This window comes from Manacus candei, unplaced genomic scaffold (assembly GCF_025592945.1).
Source record: "Manacus candei isolate 608988 ecotype Guabito, Panama unplaced genomic scaffold, ASM2559294v1 h1tg000028l, whole genome shotgun sequence".
Classification (NCBI taxonomy): Eukaryota; Metazoa; Chordata; class Aves; order Passeriformes; family Pipridae; genus Manacus; species Manacus candei.
Genome location: NW_026138076.1, coordinates 6,260,944 through 6,276,911, shown reverse-complemented (window position 1 = coordinate 6,276,911; position 15,968 = coordinate 6,260,944). Strand labels below are relative to the sequence as shown.

Below are 15,968 nucleotides of genomic sequence, written 5' to 3'. Positions count from 1 at the left end.
ACTATCCTTTAAAAAATTCTGAAATTGAAAATGCAATGAGTTTTGAGTTTTGAGTTTGGTTTCTTGCTATGTCATTGATATGGTTGAGCAACTTCAAGCAAGTTACTTTAAATTGCTCTGTGACCTGTAAAATAGCAATGTTTCTTTGTTTCTGTATTGAATTTAGTTCAGTGTCTATTGAAGAATAAGATACAAAGCGGGGTTTTTTTCCTAAGTAAAAGTATATATTTTTTAAAATAACACTAACAATTATGAACTGTGAGCATTTAGGTGAACTTGATTACAACTAATTTGGTTAAACTGTTTTTTGAGATGGTGCTATACATCAGCTACATTTGATGTACTTCTGCTTATCGATATTCATAAATTTGTTTTTATTATATTTTCTTTCTTGAGGCCTAAATTAATATAATTTTAAGTACATAAACTACTCAAGGCAATATGTGTGAAGAGCATCCTCTTTAGAATCAGGCCCTTCTTCAAGAGGTTTCTTGTCAGTATTTTAGGAAGATTATCAGGAAAATGTGGCATTCACTAGCCTATGATAAGAGTAGAGCTAATATGTAAATCTCCAAAGAATATATGTTTAGGAATAAGGAATCATAGAATCAGAATATCCTGAGTTGGAAGGGATCCACAGGGATCATTAATTCCAGCTCCTGGCTATGCACAGGACAACCCCAACAATCACACCATGTGCCTGAGAGCATTGTCCAAATGCTTCTTGCACTCTGTCAGGCTTGATGCTGTGACCACATCCCTGGGGAGCCTGTTCCAGTGCCTGACCACCCTCTGGGTGAAAAACCTTTTCCTGATATCTGGCCTAATTCCCCTGACACAGCTTCATGCTGTTCTCTCAGGTCCTATCATTGGTCACCAGAGAGAAAAGATTGGTGCCCACCCCTCTGCTTCCCCTCATGATGAAGTTGTAGACTGCAGTGAGGTCTCCCCTCAGTCTCCTCTTCTCCAGGCTGAACAAGCCAAGTGACCTCAGCTGCTCCTTGTATGGCTTTGCCTCAATTTGTGTGCTTGCCCGTAAAATGAAACCACTTCCACATGCTTTCATCCACAAAAGAAGAAACTTTTTAAACAGTACTTTGCAAGTGGTATATATATAACTCGTTCTTGCAGATGTGTGGGTTGCACTCCTATAGTCCTGGTTCATGCTGAATGTTAGATCTTGAGTGTCCACTCTTTATTAGCCTTGGAGTGCATTGTTACACTATCTCATCTGGAATGCCAGAGGAAGAGCCTAAAGCCAGGCACATGCTGTACCTGTGTGTACTGTTGGGGAGCTTGACTGACCACATTTTCCAGAATTACTCTGCTCAGAGTAAGCAGAGTTCACCACCCATGTCCATAATGTAGCACTGCAGGGCTTGTATCATCATGTTCTCACATTGCACCCCTGGGCCTATGCACAGAGAATGCTGTCTCCAAAATACTCCAGGCCAGGCTCTCAGTGGGAGGGCTACATCAGGGGCTGCAGCTACTGGGCTACTCCATGCAGTGTAAGGTGGGTGCACATGGATCATTTGGGGACATATTAGTTCCTGTGTTGCAAATGGGCAGTCACCAAGAGCAGTCTAATGATGTTCCTGGGTAGTTGCAGAAATGGAGTTTATTGCTCAGTGCCCAGCTTCCAAAAGGATGAGTTAGCACTTGAAACTGTGAGGAGTAAAGGGAGATGCCAGATTTCATCTATCCTAAAAAGCAAAGCAGGTGCTCCTAAATATTTATAAGACCAAATCACTAGCTAGGGGAGTTCAGCAGAATTTAGAATGGAAAAGTCTCAGAAGTCTCAGTCAGCAGCCAGACTATCCTCAAGTAACCTGTCACATGATTTTAGCAGATTTGCTAAACCATTATTACTGCATCTGTAACTTTTATGCTTCAGTAAGAGTTTTCAAGCTGTTGTTTTGTCACTCAATCTTACACAACATAATAGGAATTTTGCTATTTGTGTTAAAAAGAACACTTGGACATTGGTTCTCAAAGTTGCTGAACCCCACAAGTCTCAATGGAGACTGGGTGCCCACTACCTCTTTTGTTGGATCTCAAAACCTTTACTCCAAAATCGTTGTGATAAAGAAAGCTAGACAATCTGTTGCTGTTCAGTCTGTGGGGGTGAAAAAGATATCCAAACATGCTGTGTGCCTAGAATGGTTCCCTATACTACTTAGTGATTGATTTTTTTTTTTACCCTATATTGGTATAAACCACATTAGAGCACATTTGAATTGTGTTATAGCTGGGAGTACTTGTCATGCTTTTGGAGCAAATTGTATAACAAGGTATTTTCAATTATCTCCAGACTGAGCATTGTAAATCCAGAAGTTCAGAGATGAGATCAAATTTAACAGAATAATAATGTATTTATAGGAGATGCCCAAGTGTGAAAATATACTTTTAGGATCCTTCAATCCGGTAGTGACACTGTGCAAAACCCCTATGATTGATGTAGGTTTTTTAACTTGCATTTGGGTTAAAGTAAGCTAATTTTTACAGACTAATTTGTTTGTACCTATCTAGAACAACACTGATAAGAATTAAGGCTTCTGCTAATGAAGAAGGAAGGCATGATGTATTCAGTCATGGCTATTATGCGTAGAGTTAAAAATACATATTGAAATACACAGGATTTCTGTTAGAGTTAACTGTATGGGAGATTTGAATGACTCTGCTATTCCAAGATCAGCAGGAGGTCAAAAAGTCTGCCTCTGGAACCTGAAGTTCTCGTTTTAGTTTCCAACATGATACTTTTAACTTCTAATTTAATTGGTCTATTTACTTTGAAACTTGTAGAAAATGTTATTTGGCATTCAAAGTACAGCTTGTGGTTGAATATAGTTTAAATATAGTTTAAATCTCTACTTGAAATGCAGACTTCAGTTCATCTCGTAGTACAATTAATGCTTATACAGTGAAAAAAGAGAAGCTATTATCATTTAAACACTACTTCCTCTCTGCTGTTAGCGACACCACAGAAAATTACCAAAAGAAAGCTGCTTGTTTTTAAAAAGTCCAACTCTTACTAAGTTATGTGGTTTGATTATTTATCTGTCATTCATTTTGCTTGACTAATCAGGGCTTTGTTTTGTTGGCTTTTTATCTTCTTAATTCATAATACCATGAAGATTTTATAGAGATATACAGTTCATGAACTGTATATCTCTAGTGCTCATAATATTTTTAAAATATATTTTGCTGCTTATTAGGTTAACTGGGAGATATTGTTCATACACACAGTTCTTAGAATATATATGCTTAAGTGGCATTGAATTATTTTTTGCTGAATTATTTTTTGCTGAATGTTCTGTCATTTTCCTCAAGTGGATTTTTCAGGGTTCTTCTTGCTGTCAAAATATGAACATTTCACACATGTAAATTTCTGTAGTATGGTCACTGTAAATAATAAGCAGATGTTATGGTCTCTAAATATTCCTACAAAACACTAGAAATCTAAAGTTTCTGGCTGTGACTTCATAAATATCATTTCTAGTATGTAATACCCACGACACCATCTGTTACGATTTGCTGGTGCTGTGTAACAATTTGACTATTGTATGTTGAGTTCACTGTTTACTCTGTGGATATAGCAGATAATTGGAACTTCCATAAGAGGAAGTAAGCATAGAAGCAAAATACCACAAGACTTTAAATCCTCTGCAGATACACAAGAGTTGTCAAAAGACAATGACAGGTCTGTTAGCTTGCATGATTTTATCTCCTGTTTGGTCTCTTCCATCTGCAAAACTTATTTGGACAAGAAGACAAGAAGAGCCAAGTTCAGGAATGAAGAACAACAAACGACATCAAGTAATTTTGTTGGGAAGAATCTGTCAGACAAGGGGACAGTTGTTTTCAAGTCACAGTGAAGAACATTCTGTGGTATCCAGAGGAAATTGTTCCTGTCTTAGTTTTGGCAGATGACAGCAGATCTCTATATGAGAGTGATGTTACATTTAAACCTTTTTATTTTCCCTTTTTTCACTTATTTTATAATATAGAAATCTGATTCCACTATGTTACTCCTCTGGACATGGATGCTCTCTGAGTAAGCATGGCTGATCCGTGACTGATCATAGCCCAAGGGTCAGTTCAAGTCTGAAAACTAAACTTGAAAACACAGTTTGTGTGGTGGTGGGGATAATCATAGAGTATGTTCCATGAAGCCTGAAACCTGCATATGACTGCCTAGAGTGGCCAGAAATGTCACAGCAAGCCAGTAACACACATGACTTTGTGTCATAGAAACATCCTTTTTCTTTCCCCTTCTGGTGCAGTATTATTTGCTTTACAGAAATTGTGGCTACAGAATTCTCTCGTACTAGTTTTTATGAAAATGAGCAATATATTCTTTAACCCGTTACATTTCTAATTCCATAATACAAAAGGACCTATTTTGTTGGACTGCCAGCAGTTCTACTTACAAACCACTGTAGGAATTACAACTTTGTGTTTTGTTCTTCTGTAGCTAATTGCAAGGTAATGGTCCATGTCCAGTTATGTTGCTATATCAGAAGGCTTGAATGTCTCAAAAAAGTCTTAAGGGATACAAAGGGATGTGTCACTAGATTTTTACAGCAGAAATTGCAAATTCTTGAACTATTTCAACACAATTGGTTCAAAAACTCTTTTGTGAACCAAGTTTCCACATAATTCTCTTGGCCAGGTCATTTTAGAGTCTTATTATGAACTGGCATAGTCTGAAATAGTATCCAGCTTAACCACAAGTCTCAGCTGAGGGAAACTTCATGTAAACAGCACAGAATAAACACAAATGACTAAAATAGTGTTGTGTGCTACAAATGGTTGAAAAGCTCTTAAGATGTTAGCACAGCTAAGCCCAACTTCAATAGTCCCTGAGGCAACCAGCAAAAGTGAGTTACTCTTCTGATGTGGCTGTCTACTGAAAGCACAGCAGAACTATACCAAATACATTTGTGGTAATTTAAAGTGACCTTTAAATATGAGGGTTACGCTGGATACTTCTTACACATGTTCCATGGCATTTGCATTCTCTTTCTTTTTTTTAATGGCAGGTGCTACTGATTCTACTCTATAGTCCTTCTTAGCAAACCATCCCAAGTGCAGGAAACTGCATTTTACTCTCACTTGCCCCTTTCGTCCTTGGTGTTGAAGCTGGCTCAAAAAGGACCTTTCCCAACAGCTGAACCTTAGGTGGTTCATTAGGACAATGTGTCAGTTTGAAGAGACTGGAATGTTTGCTAAAGAGGATGGGTTATGAGACAGACCAAATTCCTCTCTCTCAGCAATTGTAAATTCAAAATTAAGGGGCTTTAATTGAGAAAGTGTGGAAAAAATAGGAGAAATAACAACCTTTTATTAAAAGATATATGTATATTGGCAAGAACAGTAACAGAACACAAAAAACTAGACAGTAGTCCTGTACCCAGAAGTTCCCTTCAAAGAAAAGAAAAGGTCTGAATACTTCTCTGTCTTTAGCGCAGTTCCAATCACGGTCGGCAGGGGGCGCTGTTGGATCACTGGAGGTGCAGGGCCTGCAGTGCTCGGTGTTGGCCTGCAGGGGGCGCTGTCGGGCTCTGGCAGTCACCACGTGGGGAGGGGGGTCTGGGGGTGGTCTCAGGTCGTGGGAGAAGCCAAAAGGAGAATGGGGACCCTTCACCCAATGGAAGGAGGGGGAAAGGAAAGCAGTTCACCCCCACAAAACTCACCGTTGTCCTCAGATGACGGTGTCTCAAGACTCCTCCTTTCTTCTCCCGGTGAGCACAAAAACTCTCCAATGAGAACGCAGCAGGTCCAGGCTGGAGACAAAGACAGCCTGCCCACAAAGTCAAGACCAGCAGTCAGGGCTGAGCAGGGCGGGAAGCCAGAAAGCCCAGCCTCCAGGCCACCTTTCCAAAAGCACGCACGCAAGGCCCCGTCTCTGTCCCAGAGCGAGAACTCCGCGGTCTGATCTCTCCCTTCTGAGGAAAGCCAGCAAACACCCCCCCCCTAAAAACTCCTCCCCTCTCCCCCCAGCCTCTGATGGGCCATCTGTTAGGAATGCAGCTTTGCCGGGCTAGATCTTTTGTAACACTAATTGCCTCCCTCCTCCCTTTCTATTCAAACTCCATCTTTCCTACAGTGGGGGCAGGGGGAAGAAAAATTCTCCCCCTCGGATTTCTAACCTATAACAGACAAGAAGTATCATTCTTTGGAGATACGGGGTAAAAGACTTGATGCACCTCCTAAGGCACTGGGCCAAAAGAGTGAAACACAGCATTAAAGGGGCAGAGGGTGAGACTGTTCTTGAGTGCTCTTGCTCCACTGACTTCCATTTTCCTGCCTTTCACTGGGTGCTAAAAGTACTGGTGTTGCACAGGCTAAGATCCCAAAACTGTATTACAGAATTCATGTACTACTAATGCATGTAATAACCTAGAAACTAGTTCTAGATCAAACAGTGTGAATGGAGACTGTTCTCTAGGCAGGCAAGTGGATGTTAAAAAACCCCAAACAAGCAAAAAAACACAAAACCAAAAAAAAACCATGAACAATGTTGTCTACTGAAATCTGTGTCTCATGAAGAGCACATTTTCCTGTAAGGGCTTAGGTATCAGGTCTTAACTGAAAGTTGAAGGTGTCATTCTTTACAGTTCCCATCCTTGAGCTTTGTAGTATGCTGAAAACTTCTGCTTCTTAACAAATACATATTTTTTAAAAAAATCTCAGTCACATCCCATGACCATCTCAAAGCATGCATAGTGTATTGCAAGCAGTGTAGAAAATCATGCATTGAAAATTCTGTCAGCTCGATATTTCAGAAGTAATTAATAGCTATAACCTGTACTGTGAATGGCTGAACTCTGATGATCAGAGAAGTATTATGGCCATCCCTTTTGAGGAAAAAGGCAAAAACTATGTTTTTTCTCTCAGGCCACATGTGGATGTAATCAACACTTAGAGCATACTGTACTTATCTGTTGCTAGTTCAAAGCCTTTTCATCAAAACTGTCTTTGTGGAAGTACCTTTTTCTTTTGCTAATATGCATAATTTTGCAGAAGATACTCAACTGTTTGGTCAAAAAGCCTACATGTATTCTGGTCTTGCATTTTAGATATAAATTTCCTGGTGTCCTGTTGGGAGATATGTATGTTGTTTGTGCATGTTTTCAGATGCCTCTGTGGTAATACTGTGTAATATTCTATCTCATCTATTTGTTGTCTAGTACTTCATGTAGTCAGAGATGCTGTGAAGCTCCTTGTAATGATCCTGATCATCACACTGTTTTATCTCCTTTTGCCCTATTCTCCCTGTTCTGCTAATTCATTGTGCTTTGCATTCACTAAAAGGAGAATGTCAATGATATCACAGGTCCCCAAGGCCAGCAAAATTTTGAAATTAAGTACTAATAACAATCGTGCAATTGTAGGAAGGTGAGGGAATTTTGGAAAAGGAGGATCTATATGACACCAAGGTAAAACAGCAATCCCTGGACAAAGAAAATGAAGGGAGAATGTGTTCTTGTTGAAATTAGGGCTCCAATTTGCAGTAGTCCCTGTGACATGTTTATTTGATGCATTGTCCCCCATAAAATGCCATATTTTTCACTATGAAAGCTAATGTTCTCCTGTCATAACTGGCTGATGATTCTGGGTCTTAAGAGTTGGTTTGTAAATTAGGAATATTATTCTGAAATGTAGCAGCCATCCTTCTCACTCATTTGTGATGGGAGAGAAAATGCCATCTCATAGGAGCAGACTCTGTACTTTTATTGCAGACTGTTATTCTGTCCTTGTATGAACATCATTTTATTTTAATTCTGCATATACGCATAGAAAATGAAGGAGTGGGGAAGGCAGTGTTCACTTTTTCCTTGTTTGTTCCACTAAGAGAAGCTAATGTAGTTTAAGAGACAATTAAATTCCATCAGTGTGCCATTCTTTTCCTCTTATTTTTCTCTTATTTCTCTTTGCCAGCTTGTAGCAGAATAATGTGTGTAGGTGTCATTTTTTGCATCTTTAAATCTGAACTCTACAGATAATGCTGCATTTCAGTTTACACCCTGGCTTGTATTCAGGACTGTCATAGCCTACTGTAGCAATTTATTTATTATGTTGTTTACTAAATCATTTATATACTTCGGACAGAGTAGAAGTGGCTGCCAGCAAAGCTTAAATAATAATTTCATTACCCAGAAGCATGAGAACACAATCAGGAGTATGCCACAGTGTTGTCATTTTTTGGCATCGTTGGAGAGGAAAAACAACTTACAACTGGTTTAAATGGCAAAAAAGTATTTTCACAAGGGATGATATTTTGCCCTTGTTATCATATAAAATTTTCTATCAACAGTCTTTATGATTCCATTTTAAATTCACATGGAATAAAAGACCCTATTGAGTTAGTTATTTGTCCTTGCTTTTGTACTTATCTGTCCTTTTCATTTTTGCTCTCTTATCTTTGTACCTATTTTATCTGTTTCTTTCACCTATCTCTCTGGGCTTTCTTCTATCACAATTTATTGTACGGAGGTCTTTTCCTGACGCGTCTCATGAACTTACTAATTTTTCATTCATGTCTTTTCTGTGGACTTATTTCTGCTTTGAGCTGCCTCAAAAGTTATTATAAAAGGTAATTATTTTAATTATCCATACATAAATAATTTACTTTCATTTGCCATTCATGCTAGACTCTATTGATTATTGCACTTTGTTCCTGCCACTAGTCCTGTTCTTCTCGTTTTGTTACCTCTTTAGTGTACCATTTCTGGAGTTCAAAAGTGCTTTTGGACAGGGATTATGCCACTATTTCTTCTGAAAAATGACAAACTGGTGATCATTGATATATTCCTGATATTTTTTGTGCTCTGTCTTTTTTTTTTTTTTTTTAACTCTTAAATAATACACTTAACTCTTATAAAAAGTGTTCACACTGGATAAGAGCTCTGAATCTTTCTTCAGGCAGTATGCTATTGATGTTAATTTAAAAAAAAATTGTCTGAACAGAGACTCCAGGACCAGTCCCAGAGATTGTAGGACTGTTGAACTCTGGGGTTGCAAACTTTGAAAACTCATCTGAAGAGTTTCAGCGAACTCCTCTGAAGAGGAAGCAGAGTTACTGTGAAGGTAGACAGAAATCTGAATTTCCTTCTCCACAGTAGCTATCTGTGATGAATGGTAAATGCAAAGTAGCTTTACTTCTTTCATGGGAAGACTGAAATTGTCGCAGTGTCTGAGGTCACTGCGCTGGAAAAACAAGTTCTGTGTTTAGCTGGATGAGGCTGTTTTCATTTGGATTTCAGTGGTTTTGTGGAGCAGCTAACACGGGGTAAAACTTCACACCCTGTTTTCACCACACAGACATGTTTGTGTGCCCATAGTAGGTTTGCACGTGAAAAAAAACCAAAACAACCAAACCAGAAACTTCACTCAATATGGTGACATCACAAAGAAGTTTCCAGAAGCCGACAGCAGTATCCCTTTTCTGCGACCGTTCACATTTTATTCACAGCTGGGGATTGTAAAAACTGTGCAGATTCCTATCGTAACATGGCATCTCTTAAGAGTTGCAGCAGGACACATTTAAGGTGTTTGATGGGTAGATGCTGTTGATCCACAAGATGGCATGTTAAAACTGGGCTTGATGTCTCAAAAGAGCAGGATCCAAACACTGTTGTGTTAGTGTGAACTGGGGCTAAAAGCTGTGTGTTTTGGAAAAGGAATAGAAAGGAAGAGCTATTTCAAATTGGAACTAGGAGCCATTTGAAAAGTGCTGTCTATTTTTGCAATGCAAAATTTGAGTGTCACGGGGAGAGAGTGAGGAAGAGCCCTTTTCTCTCTTACCACTAGAAGTAAGTTGGTTTTTTTTTTCTTGGTATTGTATTGGGTTTACATTCATGATATGTCAGTAAGTGGACACTGATTTGCTGCCTCTTTCAGAAAATTATGAAGGGCTTCAAAGAAACAAAATACTCATTTTGACTAAGAGTTCTTGTTGTTTGGAGATTATTAATTTAAATTACTTCAGCTTAGGTTATTCAAGATTTTAAATGTACTTGGAGGAAAGAAAACTCACAGTTGTATTTTAAATAATGTATGTTTATAATTAGTATTTTTACTTGTATTGTGTGCAAGTTTTTACTGTAATAAATTGAAAATCATTCATTCTTGTTAGCTTTCTTTTAGCTTTCATACTATTTACAATTCATGTTTACTTCATTTTGGACAATAAAAAATAAGTTAGTTTATTGTTTGGCTCGCATGTACTAAGCCTTTTAGCACAGAGAATGTATCTGAATGTAATTCAGATACAATCCTCTTCTTTTACATGGAAGAAAATAGTATAAATATTTATTTTTGTAACATATTGCACTTTCTTCTGCTTTTGTTGAATATGCTCTGATGTTTCACTCACCTGATTTCTGTGTTCTTCTTAAGGGTCTGTTTTAGAATGTACAGAAATATATGAAAAGGCTGTTGCTGACTTTAGCAGATGTCAGATCAAGCAGTCAACTGTTAATTTTCCACTAAATTCACACTTTTGACGGCACAAGGATCTCTGTAATATGAATAAAATCAAAATCGTCATTGATAATATTATCTTTATGTAAGAGTTAACATATTCCAAAAATTACTTCTCTATTCAAAATTTTCTCATCAGCTCTGTAGTGTTTCCAATCTGAAAAACATTGAGTGTATTTGTATAGTCTTTTTGAGGGTTTTGTTGAGAACAGGTAAAGTCTGGTTCAGCTTTTTACCATTATTCCACAAACTTTCGTCCAAACTCCCCTTCTACATCAGAATAGAAAAATCTGAATACAAAGGACTATTTTTTTCCAGTCTCTGATAGTTGCTCTTTTTTCAATTACCTGACTATTGAAATGTCTGAAATGTTGCACATACAATTTTTTCCCAACAGTTGCTATGTTCCTTAAGGGTGTAGTTATGAAGAGAGAGCTAATTGGTGGAAGGAACATTCTTCTCTCAGCAAAAGGCATTACCTTTCCCAGCCATTCAGCTTATGTAAGCATTTCATACACGTGCCAGAATCGTTTCTTATCTTTTGACTAAATGAGTGACCACAAGAGATCAGATTTGTATTGGGTTACAGAGTTAGGAACTCATTGACCCGAGTGAATTGAGAAAAACCAGTTTTTGCTGCTGCTCGTTTTCCATCGTCTGCCCTGTTTCATCCCAAGAGGACAATACGCAGCCTCTCACTGAGCTGTTAAAAACAGATTTGTTACATGGCTCCCTGGCTTACAGAGCCATCCCACAACTTTAAAAAAGTTGTATTTGGATGGAGTGTAACACTTAGAATGTGAGAGAACTGATTTTGGGGCTAGAACAACCCAAGGCAGTGTTGCATATCTCTGCCATCCTGGGAACAGAGGGATAATGAGTGAGATACTTTATGCTTATACAATGTTTCTGATCATATACCTATTGCACTTTTTAATTCTGATCATCATTCCATGTTGAATACCTGTAAACTGTGTCCTAAGTAGGGATTATAAATTAAGCCCTCCCTCCCCCTGAATTAAACCCTTATACAAACAGAAGATAATTATGTTGATCTGCTTAAAACACGGGTATAGCAATATCCAGTTTCCCCAGTTCACAAATCTTTCAGTGTAAAATATTCCAAATTGGTACTACTGCTAATGTAAAACCTCCCCTTTGAAAATTACTTCCAAAGTTTTAAAATAACATGAGCTTTTACTTTTACATAAGAAGGGCAGGAAATATGCATAGTTTGATAGATTTTTTTTTTCTTTAATAAGGCAAGTATTTTGTTTGAATTTCCCCTGCTGTTGTTTTTAACTATAGAAATAGCTGAAAGGTTAAATCCAGCCTTTCAGTTCCTCCCTGAGGGACTTCTTTGTAGTCTCAGTAAATTTGCTAGTAGATCTTAATATATTAATGAAAGAATGAATGTGATCAATCTTCAGTTACTTTTTTTTTCTTTTTCAAATGTGATAATCATTGAAAATCTTTATGATAAAAGAAGGAGCTTAGACTTTTCCAAAAGTCTTCTTTGGTTCTTTGTCTGTTTCCTTGATATGCTTTGCATAACATGACTACATACAGCAAATCAGTTATGCCAACACGAGGGGAAATTGGTTTTGTGGAAATTATTCATGTATTTCTTACATACAGAGCATCATTTCTTCTGCTCTTTAACATTTGTGTATTTACACTGATAAACAGATTAGCCTGTTGTGACAAAAAGTGTTGGTATTTGTGACACTACGTCATAAAACCTATCAAAAAGCTAATGTCAGTTCTGAGGCGTTGTAACAACTCTGTTACAATGTTACAATTCTGTATTTAAAGGTTTCATTAATAATCCACATAGTTTACTTAAACAGAGAATAGACTCTATTTCCATAGTACTGCAGATTAAATCCCATCCATTTACCATCTCTGAACCCAATAAAGAATGTGATATTTGTCTTTATTTTCTGGCTCTGCCATCTCTAAAATAGCTATTCTGATTTGCAGGTTTGCAGTTGGCAAGCTTACCTAGTCTGTAAATGTAAATAGTCATTACAGTTGCTAAAAGTGTTTTAAATTTTACTCATTAGTAAAGAGAAAAATCAGTAAAATATATTAAAACCTACTTAAAAAAATCTCTTAGGGAGGAAAAATAGTAAGTACTAAGTTAAAATATGAAATTTTAATTCAACTTATAACCATAGTTATAAATTGATTATTTATTATAGTCTGATTATTTATTGTGATGTAATCACAGAGCATTTTAATGTTACTTGATCTAGATAATAGTAGTAACACCTGTCCATTATAAATGCCAAAATATGTGTAGAGAATATGTCTGTGTATAATAATGTCTATATCACTGTAGATTTTTTCTACTTGAATTTTGGTAGTTATTCAGTGGCTGAAACCTGTATGGAAGCAATAACACTGTAGTCAGCTGATTTAAAGGTATTATGTAAATAGTGTTCAGAAACTTATCTCCGTATCTGGGATTCTTCACATTCCATAAACCACATGTGATCCAATAAAGGATCAGTTAAAATCTTCCTTATCTTGAACTTGTGCTCTGACATTATATTAAATCATGATTTTGGTAAAAGCTGACCAAGACTCATTGCTAAGTATCATGCCTTTCCTTTTCTCTGTTTCAGCTGAGACAATCCCAGTCATACTGCACAGACACAGAATGCCTTCAGGAATGTGAGTAACTGTTCAGATCAGGTGCATGGAGGTAAAATAAACAGCAGTAATTAAAATATAGTCTGACAGGTCTTTAAAATGCAACAGTTGATTTAATGTTATAGGAACATATTACATTAGAACAAATATAAAATTCGCATGTTGGGGAGGTAATTTGTGAGAATCTGTGATGTGGGTGGACATTTGTACATTGGAAGCACTGTGTGGAAACAGCATTGGTGAGAAGCCTGAAGGTGTTGATATACCAGTACGACCATTAATCAGGTCCCAAGCATTAGTGAATCTTCCATTAGCCTCCAAATAGGATGATCTGGGGAATGATAGGGGAAAATTTGGAGGGGGCATTATTTGACCTCCTTACAGGCATAGCAGCCTAACCAGTGAAGACTAGAATGGAGCACAGACCCCCCCACATACACGTGTTCACAACTGGGGCTGGGTGACACTGTCAATACTGTGAACCCTCTACTCCTCTGTGAAGGAGTTTCCCCTAGCTTTGACTCAAGGTGGCATGCACTGTGACTGTATTTCTGTTGACTTTGTGGCTGTGTAGTTAATGAAGCGAAGGACTGATGTGTACACTTCCTTGGAATTTGCTGCGAAATACATCAAAAAACCTCTCCCAAACAATGGGATAGTCAAATGTTACTAGCATCTGCAGTGAAGCATAGCTGGTCAGAGCTTATGTAGTAATGAAAGCTTGCCCTGAGGCACTGTGTTTACACTTTTCATGATCTAGAGAGAACATTACCAAATGTTTATAAATAAAAATGAAGTGGATCTGTTTTTCCTATATTGTTTTATCGATTGAGCATATGCACTGACTGAATTAGCTTGCATCAGGACTACTGTAATGCTGAGGAAGCAGTGAGCACCTGAGCAGTGTTTCTGGAAGCAAGAGCTGCTGGTGCCATTGTCTTCTGCAGGTCTAGGAGCAGTGCAGGCAAAGTTTCCAGGATCTTGGGAAGAGAGCCTTTTTTCACTCTTCATTCCTCCCTCTTCACTCCCCTGTGAAACCTGTTTAGAGATGGGCATCTAACTCGGACTTGCTCTGTGCTCTCCCAGTGTGAAACCGCCGCAGACTCATTGCCGTGCTGGGCTGAAGGGAGAAAACTATGTAAAACCTGGAAAAAAAGACAGTGGGACACAGGTCCTGTAGGGTACTGCTGGTTTACTCTTTCTTTATGGGCTTTCCAAGTTATGCAGTCCGTGACTTCCCGCACCCCTTCTCTCCCAGATACACCTGTCCAGGGCCAGACTTTTTAGTCTCCCACACCTTAGACTTCCATGTCTTTTTTTTTTTTTTAGTAACAGACATGTAGGAGAGGGAAAGCAGCAGATGACGAGAGACAGAATATTTTCTCTATTGGAAGTAGACACAGACAGGCTGTGCTACTTTCTGAGCTTTAGTCCACAGTCAAAACCAAGCAATGGTAGGTCATTCTCACTCGGGCCTTGGGAGTCTTGCGTCATCAATATTTATGAAGCTCTTAGATGAAAGACTTTATAAATTAGTAAGTTCTGATATATGTGGGCACAAAGCTTGTGGGACAGCTTTCATGTTACCAAGCTGTAGTACAGTGGAAATTTGAATGGTTTGCGACAAATAGCTTTCCATCCTGAAAGAGATCCTTGCAATGACTGTCTGTGCAGATGCAAACAATTTGGCAGCAATTGTTCCAAACCAGTGGTTTGTTTCAAAAACCAAAGCAAAAATTATAGAGTAAATCCTCTCCTATGTTATTATATTGCCTTAAATTTAGGTCCAGCAAAGGTATTTTCCTGCTGATGCAATGGCACTGCCTGCCTGTGTGTCAGATTATTTTGATGCTTCTGTGATTCTGTGCTTGCACCAGTCTGTAAGACCCCCAGGAGTCAAAGGCAAAAATAAACAGATTAAGCCTGGAGAAACTTTTAGAGATGTTTTCAGAGGCAGATTAAAACAATTCTGGGCCAGTCTTCTGTCTGTTGCTTCATCCTGTTCTGATGAGCTGTACAGTGATGAGCTTATGTTTGGGGCGGGTCTCTTCTTCCCTAAGTCCCACAGCTCCATTTCCTGTTACTTGCTGACTTTGATTCCTCATTTCAGAACCTCAATATGAAGAAGCTTGTTTCACTCCCACCCATTTGCTCAGTTCCAGGATTTGGTCTTCCTTTTGGAAGCACAGCTGGGAATGTTGTCATACAGATTTTTAAATTGCAAGGTTGTGAAATAACTGATCAGATGTATGTGGTTTTGTTTTGGGAGACGTCAGGGCTGGGGTTCAGACAATGTCACAGCAGTGTCATGTGTTATGATGTTGCTACGAGCTGGAAGTTCTCAGAAACACCTCAGTTGATTCTTCCTGAGTATGCCTTGTTTTTTCAACCCTTTGATTTCTGTTCTTTTTTTAGATTTTTGGAGCCATATCAGAGCAGTAGTACCAGGGCTTCCTCATTCACATTTTTATGTTATCTATAAATTCTTATTTATTGTTGTTGGCACCATTCTGTCATCATGACTACTCTGCAGAGTTTCCTGCCAGGGTCAGGACCAGTGCTTTTGGAAGTATATGGAAAGATGTGAGCACCACTTCAATAAGTATTTGGGTACGCTGCTTCATGGCTGTTTCTCTGCTGATTCTCTGTCAGAATATCTGCTGTGATGTTACAGTGTGTGTCAGTCTGGTGACTGTTGCCTTAATTTCAGTGGCTGCCTTGCAGAAAAAAAAGGCTGTAAGTTTTGAATAGGCATTTAATATTCTCTGGGGAATGCTTATGCTCAGCAAATCAGAAGATCTTACAGTTTCCCTTGAAGT

At 38.3% G+C, this 15,968-nt stretch overlaps 1 protein-coding gene across 4 annotated transcripts in view; it reads left to right on the top strand.

Annotated features, from left to right (window-relative positions):
- Positions 1-15,968, top strand: part of SMIM14 (small integral membrane protein 14) — a 54,793-nt gene that overhangs the window by 30,728 nt on the left and 8,097 nt on the right. For all 4 annotated transcript variants that reach the window (XM_051790122.1, XM_051790123.1, XM_051790124.1 and 1 more), the window contains one exon: positions 13,122-13,170. In XM_051790122.1, coding sequence (XP_051646082.1) covers positions 13,122-13,170 — 49 coding nt within the window. The remainder of the gene's footprint in view (positions 1-13,121; positions 13,171-15,968) is intronic.